General features: G+C 36.4%; 1 protein-coding gene across 1 annotated transcript; it reads left to right on the forward strand.

The window, feature by feature from the left end:
- The first annotated feature begins 7,584 nt into the window (after window positions 1-7,584).
- Window positions 7,585-12,251, forward strand: LOC123523416 (putative methyltransferase-like protein 7A). The gene is made up of 2 exons (XM_053538991.1): window positions 7,585-8,291; window positions 8,600-12,251. The coding sequence occupies exons 1-2, from the start codon at window positions 7,788-7,790 to the stop codon at window positions 8,837-8,839; spliced, it is 744 nt and encodes a 247-aa protein (XP_053394966.1). The 5' UTR covers window positions 7,585-7,787; the 3' UTR covers window positions 8,840-12,251.
- Window positions 12,252-15,948: the final 3,697 nt, after the last annotated feature.

The following is a 15,948-nucleotide window of genomic DNA, read 5'->3' on the forward strand; positions in this document are numbered from 1 at the left end:
ACGGAGTTGTGAACATTTGTTTCAGACTGATCAGCCTACAAACTTCTTCCATCAGCTGTGAGGTAAACTGACTTCCTCTGTCCTCACAAATTTCGGATGGAAATCCTACTCTAGAAAATATATCTAGCAGAGCCTCAGCTACCCGTTCTGTCTCAATCCTAGGTAATGCAACTGCCTCAGGATATCTTGTGGCATAGTCGACCACGGTAAGATATACCGATTTCCTTTTTCTGAAACAGGAGCAATAGGTCCTATTAAATCACAAGCCACCCGATGAAATGGTGTCTCCATTATTGGCATATCTCCCAATGGAAACTTTCTAACTTTTCCTTTTGGAATCATTTTCTGACATAATATCACACGACCTACAAAACCTTGTGACATCACTAGTTAACCCGGCCAGTAAAAACTTTTTGTACCCTATCAACTGTCTTTCTTATTGATAGTGTCCTCCAACTATTGATTCATGAGCTAAAGACATAACTCTCTTTCTGAAATGAGTTGGAACTACAATTTGCTTTATCTCTTTGATAATACTGCCTCTCTTTTCTTCGAAGGTTCTATACAATACATCCTTCTTGACTTCGTACATAAATGTATAACCACTCTTTGTCTTCATTTTCTTCTTATCAGAGGCATACGTCCACAGCTTTCCTAAGGTATTGTCCTCCTTCTGAGCTTTTTTTAAACGTTCGACATTAAGTTCATCCTGTTTAGGTTCTGCGACCTTCAAAGGTTTTATTGACTGTTTTTCTTTCTCAGCCTGTGCTCTCGTTACCACAGCTGCAACAATATTTTCTTTTGATGGAGACTGTTTTCCATCCCTACTACTCCAGTTAATGTCTGGTCTATCAGAAGCCCCTTTGATATTTCCAATAACTAAATCGCAGATCAAAGTTGTCAAAACCATGACTTCAACTTCTCCTGTATAATATGGTGTGTCAACTTGTATCTTTGCTGAAGGAACTATCCTTGTTCGTCCATCAATTGCAACCATAAGATACTTCTTATCTAACATTTGATTCTCTGATACGAAATCTTTCCTAACAGCTGCCAACTCATAACCTGTATCTCTCAAAACTTGAACTTCTTTATTTCCTATATATCCTGTCTTCAACACCAAGTTTCTTTCACCGGTTGTTGAATCAATGGTACAGGTGCTTGCTATGACCGAAACAGATTGTCCATCTCCTAACTTAAGCCATCCATCTTCTATGTTGTCTTTTACCTTTCTGTCATCTAATGACACAGCTATGCATGAAGCTGACACTTTTCTGTCTTCATACTGTCTGTCTTTCTGGCTTGGCCTTCCTTTCTCCAATCTATAGGTGTAGAATCTTGCGTTCCATGCCTATTTCTCTGTCTTTCCTCATAGGATCCCTACTAGCTAAAGCACACCGCTTATTTTTCTCTTGGATAGGTCTCTGCATTCTCTAGCTATATGACCTTCCTTGTGGCATACAAAACATACAGGCTTTTTAAAAGCTGGCCTTTCTCTTTGTTGGAGCTGAGATGAAGGTGTCATACTTAGACGTTGTGGTGGCCTATTGGATGAGGAATTATTTTTCAAAACCCTGTTCGAGGTTATAGTACCACCATGCGCTTCAATGTACTGTTCTGCTAACTGCGTGATCTCAGCTCTCGATTTTGCAACTCTTTCCTTTAAGAACAAAGCAAGGTCTGTGGAACATGTTTGGATGAACTGTTCTCTGATCATAAGGTCTTTCAGCATTTCAAACGTATTGTCAACTTCTGCCATTTCTGTCCATCGACTGAAATACCTGTCCAACCTTGCCATAAACTGGAAAACAGTTTCACCACGCTCTGGCTTGCATTCCCTGAACTTCAATCTAAAACCTTCCTCTGTCAACTGATAACGTTTCAGCACTGCTTTCTTCAATGCTGGGTAGTCATTGGCATGGTCTGGAGGCATGCTTGTGTATACGTCCAGGCCCTTTCCTGTAAGTAATGAGCTGAGGCTCACAGCCCAGGTTTCTTCTTTCCATCCCTGGCTTTTTGCAAAACGCTCAAATCGCTCGAGGTATGCATCCATATCATCTTTACTTTCCTCGAACTTCGGAAGCCTTGGCCGCAATGTTTTACTGCTCAAGTGCTCAGCACCTTTATCAACTCCCAAAGCTCCGGCTTCACCTTTATTTTAAGCAATTCCAGCTCATGCTCTTTCAAAGCTAAGTCTTGCTCCTTTAAAGTTCTTTCCTTTTCCAAACGTTCCAACTCAAATAACCTTTTCTTCTCAGACTGTTCTTCTTCATAATGCCGTAACTTCTCGGCCTGTTCAAGCTCAAACAGTCGTTTCTTCTCAGCTTCTTGAGCCTCAAATCTACGCTTGTCTTCATCTCGTCTCTGTCTCTCGTCTTCCCGTCTCAACATACGCTCTCACGTTCAGTATACTCCTTCTCTTTCCTATCCACAAACTCAATGAGCTCTGAACCTGAGAGACCCATACGTTCACCCATCTCAACCCATTTATCGTAGTTCATCTTTAAGCTTTAGGCTGGAACTAACTCTAAAATTCAACTATATGTGACTCAGACTACCTTCAGTCACAGCGCCTTCTGGTACACCAACAGAACGTTAAAACACTAGTCTCTGTACCTCCTTGGATATAGATCCCGGACGAGCCCCCAAATTGTCAGGATACTGGTTATATGACCCAGGGAAGTGCCTACGCCTTTAGTATCTTGAACAATGGTTTGGGTCCAATCGCTAAGGTGACTATGTCTTAGACTAGCTGACAAACGATGTAGAATGTCCTTTGTTAAAACGTAAAGCTAGTGAGACCAAATATCTCAGATATAGAATTTTCCTCTGGCTACCTTGCCTAAATGATTCGTGTACCAATGATTCGTAAATGATTTCTTATTATGAGCTAGACAATTTCAGGGATCAGGCAAATCAATAAATATTTCAAACTAACAATTTCCATTTAGCTCAAACTCCTAAAGGCTGGAGACCCTATACTTGACTGGTATTTTTGTTGAAGTTCCTGTCAGACAATGTCTTTGAATCAACAACATACGAGTCCTATCGCATAGATGCTCGGCCTCTGTCCTCTCAAACTCTATAAGATTGCCCTGACTCCTGGGTGCTCAGCGCCTATATGCTATCATATGTAGCATTCAACTACCATATAGGTATTATCCCCGATGCCTTGGCTGTACTTCGCCAATAATGCTGAACCTTCTATAAGCTGGAACTCTCCTACTATTTCAGTAGATTACCAAACTCTGGGTCTCTGTCTCAGCTTCCCGATGCTCAGCCTATATATGCTATCGTCTATAGCATTCAATTACCTTTAATGTTAAACTTCTATGCGCTGGCCCTATAGCTCGAAACCTTATTGAAATTCTACTACTCTTCTTTAGTCTAAGAATTTCCAAAGTCTTCTTTTTAATAATTTATCCGCCCTGACAGGGTAACTGCAATAGTCTCCTTCTCAAGGTACTGGGATAAATTATTAGTTGAATCCTCGATGTGTCTTCTTCAACCGCTGGATACCGAATGAACTCTCTATCATTCATCTACCTATTTATACCCCAGCAGACGTGCTATTTTTAGAACTTGTTTCTGATTGGTCCAAATTTATACATTGTGTCTTACAACGAGTACCTGCTCTATCAAATATCTGGTTCCCTTTAATTTTTGTATAAGGCATAATGTGCGAAGCTGGGACCCAGTCATTCACATAATGAACCCAAATCAGCCACAAATGACCCAAATTCTATTAATTACAGCAATTCAACAATAATTATAGCAACGACAACATGAAAAGGGAGTCAATCACTATCTGTGCTTATGTGTTACGTTATCAATATATTAAATATACAAATTATTCTGACATGGTTAAGGTCACATGCCCCTTAGCAATGTGGTATGGTCTTGAGCCTCACTCGGGGCGTTGAATTCTTCAAGTGAGGAAGCCATCCAGCTGGCTTATGGAAGGTCGATGGTCCTATCCAGGTGTCCGTCTGTGATGAAATAATGCACGGAGGGGCCCCTAGGGTCTTCCTCTACCATAAAAGTTGGTAAGTCGCCATATGACCTATTATTGTGTCGGTGCGACGTTAAACCTAGCAAAAGCCAAAACCAATGCTTAGAAACATTTATATGCTCTGACCTCGTGAATTAGAGACAAAGGAATACAATATAACAAGTAAAAATGTATTTTATACATGCCTTAAAACCTTTGATATCACTACAAATTCTTTTCTCATTAGGTCATTATTGCCATTCATGATCACACTGTCACCCTTAGTGCGTTAAGAACCTTGGATGTATACAGTTTCTTATAACAGAAGACAGTCCCAGACAGATAATTCACGGATTGTAAAAAACCTAGCAATGTATATAAATTATCTAAAAGCTAAAATAGGTGAGGGGCAAGTGGTTTGAAGTCAGCGATCTCAACCACTCGGCCACTGAGGCCCCATCCGGGTAGGTCGGACCTTTAAACCAACGTGTAGATAACCTATTCTCGACTGATACTTAAAATATTCGGAAAAAGTTGTCTCCCTTTGAAAATAAATGCCATTTGTACTTAAAATACTCGGAAAAAAGTTGTCTCCCTTTGAAAATAAATGCCATTTGTAAAGAAATAAAGATAAACAATTGCTGAAAACTGTGTTCCACCTTGTTACGTGAAATTTCACCACTCGCACGCTTTTGCAAATGCATCAAAACGAACATACGTAACAGTTCTTTGAAAATGGCGAGTTTTTAAAGGCGTTTGACTGTCCGGAAGTGGGGTCCCTTTAGACAGTCCTTTTCCGGAATTCAATGTTTATATCAGCATACTGACACTTGTTTTGTAAAGTAATATACATGTTTTACATGCTGTTCAATTTTCATGTCAATCAACTCTTTCTTTCTATGATTTGGTGTTGTTTGATTTTTGTTCCTCAAAGCCTAATTCTAAGCCTTAAAAAAGAAAGGACTGAATATTGGACATCAAAATGTACAGGGTTTAAACAATATCGATAAGTTTAATGAAATTCTGTTGATGTTAACTTCACCGAAAAATAGAATTGATATTTTTGGTATTTCTGAAACTAAATTAAAAGCAGATACAGTGGATTGCACACTTAAGATTAAAGGCCTTAAGGCCCCTGTCAAAAAGGATAACGTAACAAGAAATGGTGGTGGGGGTCTTCTGGTATATACCAAAGACGAATTAGAAGTAAAACGCAGGAACGAACATTGAATCTGTAGTTATTGAGGTATTTCTTAATAATAGTAAATCATTCATAATTTGTCAAACTGACCAGAATCGTCCTTCATCTGAAAACTTCACAAATATCATTAATAAGGGAAAAAAAAGAAACTTTAATTCTTGGGGGTTTCAATCGCAATTTACTAAATTCTAAAACTTTTAATGAGTGGTTAGGTTATACTATCTCACTGGGACTTGAACAATTGGTTGAAGAGCCTACAAGAAAAACTGGGGTGACAAGTATACTAATTGTTCATGTATATACAAATATTATTATTATTATTATACCAAATACTCCAAACGGTCTGATGATTTGCTGTTGGTATCTGCATTCTGTTCTTCTGCGCTATTTTTCAATATTCTTATTGGACAATGAAAATGAAAAAAAAAATACTGACATTTACTTGTCAATTATTGCACAAGCAAGTTTAATTTTTATTTGATCTATTATCATGAAATGGACGCATCCTTGCATTTCCGCGGGAATCACGTTATTGTTGAGGATTAGTAGGAGAGTAGATATGTTTAATATTTGACAAGTTGTAACATTATTTCCCTATAGTATTTCAATTGATTCCGTTTTTAGCTCACCTGAGCAATGCTCAGGTGAGTTTTTCTGATCGCTCGATGTCCGGCGTCCGTCGTCTGTCGTCTGTCGTCCGTCTGTCGTCTGTCTGTCTGTCAACATTTAGCTTGTGCATGCGATAGAGGCTGTATTTTTCAACTGATTTTCATGAAATTTGGTCAGAATGATAACCTTGATGAAATCTAGGCCGAGTTCGAAAATGGGTTATCTGGGGTCAAAAAGTAGGTCACTAGGTCAAATCAAAGAAAAACCTTGTGTATGCGATAGAGGCTATGTTTTTCAATTAATCTTCATGAATATTGGTCAGAATGATAACCTTGATAAAATCTAGGCCGAGTTCGAAAATGGGTTATCTCGGGTCAAAAACTAGGTCACTAGGTCAAATCGAAGAAAAACCTTGTGGATGCGATAGAGGCTGTATTTTTCAATTAATCTTCATGAATGTTGGTCAGAATGATAACCTTGATAAAATCTAGGCCGATTTCGAAAATGGGTCATCTCGGGTGAAAAACTAGGTCACTAGGTCAAATCGAAGAAAAACCTTGTGTATGCGATAGAGGCTGTATTTTTCAATTGATCTTCATGAATATTGGTCAGAATGATTGCCTTGATGAAATCTAGGCCGATTTCGAAAATGGGTCATCTGGGGTCAAAAACTAGGTCACTAGGTCAAATCAAAGAAAAACCTTGTGTATGCGATAGAGGCTGTATTTTTCAATTGATCTTCATGACATTTGGTCAGAACGATTGCATTGATGAAATATAGGTCAAGTTTGAATATGGGTCATCTAGGGTCAAAAAGTAGGTCACTAGGTCAAATCCAAGAAAAACCTTGTGTATGCGATAGAGGCTATATTTTTCAGTTGATCTTCCTGAAATTAAGTCAGAATGATTGCCTTGATGAAATCTAGGTCGAATTTGAATATGGGTCATCTGAGGTCAAAAACTAGGTCACTAGGTCAAATTAAAGAAAAATCTTATGTATGCGACAGAGGCTGTATTTTTCAATTGATATTCATGAAATTTCGTCAGAATGATTGCCTTGATAAAATCTACGTTGAGTTTGATTATGGGTCATTGGACTCAAAAAGTAGGTCACTAGGTCAATTCAAAGAAAACCCTTCTGTATGCGATAGAGGCTGTATTTTTCAATTAATCTTCATGAAATTTGGTCAGAATGATTGCCTTGATGTAATCTAGGTCAAGTTCAATTATGGATCATCTTGGTCAAAAAGTAGGTCACTAGGTTAAATCAAAGAAAAATCTTGTGTATGCGATAGAGGCTGTATTTTTCAACTGATCTTCATGAAATTTTGTCAGAATGATAGCCTTGATGAAGTCTATGTCAAGTTCGAATATGGGTCATCTGGGCTTACAAACTAGGTCACTAAGTCAAATCAAGGAGAAACCGTGTGTATGCAGTAGGGACTGCATTTTACACTGGATTTCATAAAATTTGGTCAGAATGGTTGGCTTGATGAAATCTAGGTCAAGTTCGAATATGGGTAGTCTGGGGTCAAAAACTAGGTCACTAGGTCAAATCAAAGAAAATACTTATTTATTCTCAAGATTATTTGCTCCAATTTTAATAATTGGTCAGAATATTTTTTTCCATGAAATCATTAGGTCAAACATGTTTACACTGTTATGGTGTGTTATGGTGTGTTTATCAGGTGAGCGACCTAGGGCCATCTTGGCCCTCTTGTTATTTTATTTATGTAAATATCACGTTATCGTTGGGGAATATTTTATGTAATGCATAAAATCATTCAACTGGGTTCAAGCTTTTCAGTGACAAACTTTGATGGGAATACGGTCTGATGGTTAGCCTTGAAATGTTTTATATTATCTAGTGACATCAAGTTTATATCTTATGACTAGCATGACAAACTTTGAAATCATGCGTTTTTGCAAATCATATATTCGTGAAAACAGGACGACTGACTTTCAACAAGCTTTATAACAGAAATCATGGAAAATATCGGAGTTCAAATTAATTTGTACAAAACAGGAATTATATTCGCTATTCTTGGCGTTATCTGCTATGTTTGGCGCTCAGTCGGTTATCGTTGTTTCCGGAGATTTTATGCCTGGAATATTAACAGGGAGACATACATGAATGAACTGTTATCGGAAGAGAAGCTTTACGTTTTTCAATTTTTGCACGAATATCAAGAAAAAGCTAAACCAACTCTAACCGTACTTGAAGTTGGATCAGGCCCAGCTGTAAATTTAACTTACTATCCACAGAACACAAAATTAATATGCTTGGATCCGAATTCACATTTTGCAGGATACATTGAAGAAAACATGAAGAAATGTAATAATGTTGTAGAAATAGACTTTGTTCAAGGATTTGCTGAGAACATACCTTTTGAATGCGAACTATTCGACGCGGCAGTCTGTTCTTTTGCACTGTGCACTGTAAATGACATTGGAAGGTCATTGAAAGAAATAAAGAGGGTTTTAAAACCGGTTTGTATCGTTTAATTCATATTCAAATTTGCGTTTCATAATGTAGAGTTTCTACAGTTGAATAATAAATCATGATAACCTTCGTTGCACAAACACAAAAACAGACAGTCAGAATAGATTCAGTTTTGAGTTTTATTTACGAACATTCACTGTTTGGAGGGTTTAGATGTAAATTGGTAGATAACCATAATGATAGAAATTTATCTACACTTCTGAGCACAGGAGCATTAAATTCAAAACTCAACACATGTTATTTGATCAAAATGTCTCAGCCTATGATTTTTAATCTTTGAAAGATATTTTTTCAGGGAGGGAAGCTAGTTTTTCTGGAACACGTAACTGCCAAAGATAAATATTCATGGACGTATATATTACAACTTGCATATATTCCACTGGCCTGGCTAATCTATGGCTGTCGCAGCATAGTTCGAGACACTGAGAAGTCAGTCAGAGATTCAGGATTTTCAGATGTTCAAATGCATTGTGTACGCCCCAAGTGTGCTCCTCTTTGGCTAAACACTTGTGTCATGGGAATAGCTACAAAATAATACCACAAAATTCATTATTGTTCCTAGACTAATTTTAAATCTTTAGTTCATCCTTTTTAATAAATATTCCTTAAGACTTACTGTGCAAGAACTTGATATGAATGGATATGAATGGACGTTGAAAATGTTTCTCAATTGGTTTTTTTTTCAAGTCATCCAAAGCTGAAAGATTATCTGTTTCACAAATGATATTTCCGAAAGCATCTTTGTGATGTTTGGCCTCCGTGGCCGAGTGATTATGTTGACTTACCCATCACCGCTGTAGATTTGAAAAATCGTTTTGGGTGTAGAATTCTTCATATGAGGAAGCCGTCTAGCTGCATTCTGGCCAAGGGATCCACCTTGGTGATTCGTCCATCCCTGAAAAAATTCACGGCGTCTCCCTCCATCATATAACAGCTTTAAAATCGCCAAATGACCTACAATATCATCGTGTAAATGTGGTTAACCAAACAGCATTTTAAAACTCTTATTGACGATAGGTTCAAAATAGTACATAGGAATAAATATATGTAGGGTTTAATCATAAACGAAGAAAAAATATGTCTTCGGCTTATTCCTTCATTTTTTCCACTTCTTTTCTTTTCCTCCTTCTGCTTCAGTTCATACCATGTGATGAGTTCTTACTGGATAATGTATTGGAAACTGTACGACTGTTTTGTACAATGAAATATTTGTTTATTGGACGTCGAATTTATGGGTTTAATTGTTATCAAACCCGATCAGAAAGCATGTGACAAGGCAAGAGTTAAAATGCCTTTTAGTTACAGTATATTTGCATTTAGGTTTAGTTATGGTCATTTCGAATCAAGTTACGGTAATAAAGTGGATTGCGGTAGTGTCAGCATCTTCGTCTCCATTAATACCAACATGACTTAAAATCCAACAAAATGTAATAGACTTTTAGAAAAATAGATCACGAACACTGAGAAGAATATTTTGAATTAAATGATTTTCCATATTTCTGTCAAAAATCGAAGGCAACAGAAAGTGAGCTGGAAATTTAATGCAAAGTCAATAGCGTTTGCCTCGGCTGCAAACATAGTTGCGTTATATGGCAAACGTAATTTTCATCGCTGAAGGTGGCTGACGGTAGCTGACGACAGCTTTCTTTTAAATCGTCTTTATCAGTCAGTATGATTTTAGAAATAATTCTTGTAAGTTTGAAAGTTGATTTTATTTCATTATATTAAATTTCGACATTTTCAGAGTTAACTTCAAGGTACTTGAGGTTAGTTTTCATATAAAAAAGAATTGTAGTGGAGATAATGGTCCACAATGGTGTATTCAAAATTGAATTTTCCTTTAAAGATTTTATCTGTGTATTCAAAGTCTATGTCATGCACTGAAGGTTTAACGCGAAAGTACAAAACACAATCAATACCTTTTTCCCCACTCCTTCTGTTCTTTTGTTATTCTTTTCAAACTCTTTACCCGTAGCTCATGTTACAGAGTGTATATGGTAAAGCCGTTAATCAGTACGTCAAAACTTTTCAGTTAGCAATATAGAGAATCAAGCCAAAATACAAAAAAATGTCAACATACGCGTAATTTTCTATTTTTGAAGACATGTCATACTAAATGACCATATATGGTTTCAAATCATTGAAATGCTCTAAAGTACTGAAAATGAGGTCTCGAGATTTAATTGTTTATATGAAATAAAGAATATGCTCCGAAATTGACGCTCGACGTTCAGACATCTGGTCTGACTTCCAAAGCCTTCCTTTCATGTGGACATTTGAAAAACAGAGTCCACAAACATATACCTGTGACAACAGTTAATTGAAAGAACTGGTATTAAACCCGAAATTGGTCAATGTTAAGCATTTCTACAGAAACATTACTGTCTGTGAAAGGAGAGTGAACGTCATATATATTGAAAAAAGAGGTCATTTTGAGCATATTTGGTAAAACTAATACTTTTTCAAGAATTGAATATTTTACATGCCATATATCAAATGAAAGTTATGAGTACACATGTTCATTGGCTATACAGATATGCAAAGTAGTATTACATATTTTGAGAAACCCTGTATTTAGTCAGACATAATTATTTGTACACATTTAATGTATGCTACTGTAGCTCTAAGCATGTGTATATAAAATATTTCATGTTGAAGATATTCTACAGTTACAACGAGTGTGATTTTCACAGAATTTGCTCTAAAACTACGTCTTTTTTTACAAAAAAAACTTCGTTCAGTCACCTAATTAAACTTAACAAAACTTCTTTTTACTGGGATATTTTACAAAATTATGATTTTGATTTTGGTCTCTGTAAGTGTCGTCGGAAAAGGTAGATGACACGTAATGTACATTCAATTTGGTAGTGGACATATTTTACCGCATAAGAGGAACAACAACAAAAACAACAAAAACAACAACAACTGAAAATAATAAACAGTGTAGATTTATTCTTCTTTTTTTCTTCAAAAGTTGTGCAAATTAACAAATTAAACATTGAATGTATTGAAAGCTGTAGTATTGTTAAAAAGTGAAAAAGTTAAAAACTGGTGTCCCATCTACACATGCTGAACAGAAGTTAAATAAATGCTTTAAAAATGCAAAACTGGCCGTTACTTGACACTTTAGCGTTCTTAAGCAGTAAACCTCACTGTGTAGCGTTAATCTGTTAATCTCTCAAAACTTGTGTGTAATTTAGTGTACACTGAAATCGTGAAGACACCAGGGGTCTCCGTATTATTCAATTCAATTTGAATGCACGATCAAATATCAGTGTAAAAACGAACATGAAGATAATATATTCTATTTCAAATTCGTTTGCAGATTGCATTAACGTTTATAATTGATAAGCTTATGGATTTCATTGGGATGGTAAAATTTTAATCGGTCTGTCTACATCCAAAAATATTAATTTCCTCGTTATATTGAAACTGTAAAATAGTCATTAAAATCATATCTTTCAATGATATCAAGCACATGTAATGTGGGAATTGTAGCTTCAAGTAACTGTACGAAAACGTCACACTGAATTTGTTACGATTCGAATGATTTCTTGAATTCCACGTGACATACGCAGATTCTTGTTCGTTCAGAAACGCGTTGTATTAGTTGTTTTAGATCATTACTGCCATTCATTATTACACTGTCATACTTATGAAGTCTTTATCAATCAAATACGCTTCCACGAAATGCATAATAGCTTCTCATTTTATGGGTATAGTTTTATTAAACTTATATAAATGTTTCTGTTTTATGTTTTTTGCCAAGGAAAAAAACTTTTTGTTAATTTTGTGAAATGTCGAACATATTCATGTTGAAAGGATTAAACAATCTGTAGAAACACATGGAACAAAAGCTTGCACATCTGAGTTTCTTTTTATTGAAATTGTTAGTGACATACACTAATTTTGCTATTTTATCTAATAAAGGGAAATAAGTTTTATTATACTGTCGCTGAACCTTGTACCTAACAGAATGTAATTGTACTATAATACGACATTCAAAAGATGTAGAACAATTTAAACGAAAAGGGCCAAAGTAGGCAAACGACGTATCCACTACGTTTTGTTTCACATTTTTAATATTTGATATTAAAACATAGTTTTAGTCAACTTGTCAGGGAGACTCATAAACTAAGCTTCTCAGGGTTTCAGGAGAAAATGTTATAATTTGTGGATTGCCCATTTTGACATAACCACGGAAGCCAATGCATATTTAAAACTATTCTCGTATCAATACGGATCCTAGTCAATGTAATGGAGTGGTGGCATACTGATTCTAGTCAATGTAATGGAGTGGTGGCATACTGATCCTAGTTAATGTAATGGAATGGTGACATACTGATCCTAGTTAATGTAATGGGGTGGTGACATACTGATTCTAGTCAATGTAATGGAGTGGTGACATACTGATCCTAGTCAATGTAATGGAGTGGTGACATACGGATCCTAGTCAATGTAATGGGGTGGTGACATACTGATCCTAGTCAATGTAATGGAGTGGTGACATACGGATCTAGTCGTGTAATGGGTGGTGACATACGATCCTAGTCAGTGTAATGGAGTGGTGAAAACGGATCCTAGTCATGTAATGGAGTGTGACATACTGATCCTAGTCAATGTAATGGAGTGGTGACAACGGATCCTAGTCAATGTAATGGGGTGGTGACATACTGATCCTAGTCAATGTAATGGAGTGGTGACATACGGATCCTAGTCAATGTAATGGAGTGGTGACATACGGATCCTAGTCAATGTAATGGAGTGGTGACATACGGATCCTAGTCAATGTAATGGAGTGGTGACATACGGATCCTAGTCAATGTAATGGAGTGGTGACATACGGATCCTAGTCAATGTAATGGAGTGGTGACATACTGATCCTAGTCAATGTAATGGAGTGGTGACATACTGATTCTAGTCAATGTAATGGAATGGTGACATACTGATCCTAGTTAATGTAATGGAGTGGTGACATACTGATCCTAGTCAATGTAATGGAATGGTGACAAGGATACCGGTCTACTTATAGTAGCACTATTATCTTCACTATCATCTTCATCTCCATATCCTGACCTCAAGTAAAGACTTGATACAAGACACTGAAATATATGAGCCGTGCCATGAGAAAACCAACATAGTGGGTTTGCGACCAGCATGGATCCAGACCAGCCTGCGCATCCGCGCAGTCTGGTCAGGATCCATGCTGTTCGCTAATGGTTTTTCTAATTGCAATAGGCTTTGAAAGCGAACAGCATGGATCCTGACCAGACTGCGCGGATGCGCAGGCTGGTCTGGATCCATGCTGGTCGCAAACCCACTATGTTGGTTTTCTCATGGCGCGGCTCATATCATAATGCATCATATCTGAAATAAAGCCGTTAAATGAATTGGATAATACACTAGTGTAATAAAGCTTTGGAGTCGACGCCGTTTAATGTATCGGAGACATTGGTCAAATAACATGTTTAAAATAGTTAAAGTAGATTTTTTATGTTTCGGCTTGAAAAGCTTACATGTGATAAAAAGAATATTATTAACTTTCCATATTGGATTCATTAAACTCTTGAATACAATTGATAAAATGCTCGGCAGAGCCTCGCATTTTATTATCCTATTCAACTCGTTTAATAAATTTGATATGAAAATACACTCATGTAATATCCTCTATATAGATAATTTTGCATAGTTAGAGCGTAGAAACACAATACTGTTTAAGTGGAATTTTCTTACACTGATAAAATCAAGCTTAACCTTGAATGTATGCTATGTTTTATAATAGAGGACTCCTAACTTTTAAGGAATTGTTTCAGTCAATGTATATATCTAAAAGTAAAAAAAAAGAGACGTTATATTTTATCGTCAGTAAGTATGTTTTCTCAATGTATTGCATACAAGATCAACATTGTATGTAATAATCTCAAAAGTTACACGAACGGAATCTTTCAATTTCAGTTTTGCTCGTCTGTGTTCACTTGTTTGGTTGAGGTGATTTTCAAATACTTCAGTAATGGTCACTCAGTCAAGTCAGTGCTAATGTATGAGCTCCGATTTCAACTCCACAAGAAGCTAACAACTTCCTCAATTGAAATAGAAGTGACAGAGGAAATTTAATTTGGACAACGAACACTAAATCTTGTTTAATATCTTTTACCAAAATGATATTGATACAACCAAGTGCCGACACTGAGTTTCGAACACCCAAACAAAGTATTTGTTGAACTTAATTGTATGTCTAACTTCTGAGCTATTTTGTTGGCAGTACGAGAGTATACGTGTTTAGTTTTACTTTTGAATTCCCTAAAATATTTTATTTTATTCTATCTCTATTTATGTGTGTAAACATCACGGACAGTATTAAATCACTGGATCCAAGGTTATCCGAAACAAACTTTGGTTTTCTGACTAAACAGACCAAACACAGATAGGAATACGGTTTGGCGATTAGCCTTGTAATGCTTAATATTATTGTGATATTAATTTTGTATGTTACAAGCGCGAAAAAATTAGAAATCATTTTTTTTCTTTTTCTTTTGTAAATATTCGTGTAAACAGGACCACTGACTTTCAACAGGCTTTACAACAGAGATTACTGGAAATACTGAAGCTCTGATTTATTTGTACAAAACAGGACTTTTTTTCGCTACCCTTAGCGTTATCTGCCAGTGGTATTTTTGGCCTCAGTCGATTGCCTTTTTTTTCAGGAGAATTTATGCCTGAAATATTAACAGGAACACGTCATACTTGAACGAAGTATTATCGAAAGGGAAACTTCGTGTTTTTCACTTTTTGCATGAATATCGAACGACCCTTATCGTACTTGAAGTTGGACCAGGTCCGGCTGTAAATTTAGCTTACTATCCACAAACAAAAAAATTGATTTGCTTGGATCAAAATTCACATTTTGCAGGATACATTTACGAAAACATGACAAAATGTGATAATGGTTTAGAAAAAGACATTGTTAAAGGACATGCTGATAACAAGCATTTCGAATGCAAACTATTTGACGCGGCAGTCTGTTCACTTGTACTGTACATTGTAAATGACATAAGAAGGTCATTGTATGAAATGTAGTGTTTTAAAACCGGTTTGTTACGTTTAATTCATTTTTCATGTGCGTTTCATAATGCAAAGTTTATACAGCTGAATATATAAGTATCTTGATGACGTTGGTCGTCTATGGTGGAGTAGTTAATGTCCCAGGCATTGAGTGACTTACCTATCACCGCTGTAGATTCCAAACCCAGTTTCTGGTGTAAAATTGTTTACGTCAAGAAGCCGTCCAGCTGCCTTATGGAAGGTCAAGGTTTCTACCTATGTGATTCGCCCGTGCCTGAAATAATGCACGGCGTCTCCGTCACCATATAGCAGCTTAAACGTCGCCAAATGACCTATAATATCATTGTGTATATGTGTTAAACCCAACAACATTTTCAAAAGTTTTCTTGACGATAGGTTCGTTCAAATTTGCACATAGAAAATAAATATATACGAACCTGAATCGACTTGGCTAGTTATCGAACTTGGCCGAGGACTAACGGTCAAACACATTTTGTTCAAGTTTGGTGAAGATCGGATGAGAAATGTTTGACGTAGAGTGCAGACAAGGTTTGTGACACACACACACACACGCATACATGT

The sequence above is a fragment of the Mercenaria mercenaria genome, chromosome 3, assembly GCF_021730395.1.
Source record: "Mercenaria mercenaria strain notata chromosome 3, MADL_Memer_1, whole genome shotgun sequence".
Lineage (NCBI taxonomy): Eukaryota > Metazoa > Mollusca > Bivalvia > Venerida > Veneridae > Mercenaria > Mercenaria mercenaria.

What these genes read in the sequence shown, in the direction of transcription:
- LOC123523416 (XM_053538991.1), top strand. Translation starts at nt 7,788, where the DNA reads ATGGAAAATATCGGAGTTCAAATTAATTTGTACAAAACAGGAATTATA. An exon ending in TAAAGAGGGTTTTAAAACCG is followed by an intron (nt 8,292 to 8,599) that starts GTTTGTATCGTT and finishes ATATTTTTTCAG; the next exon opens with GGAGGGAAGCTAGTTTTTCT.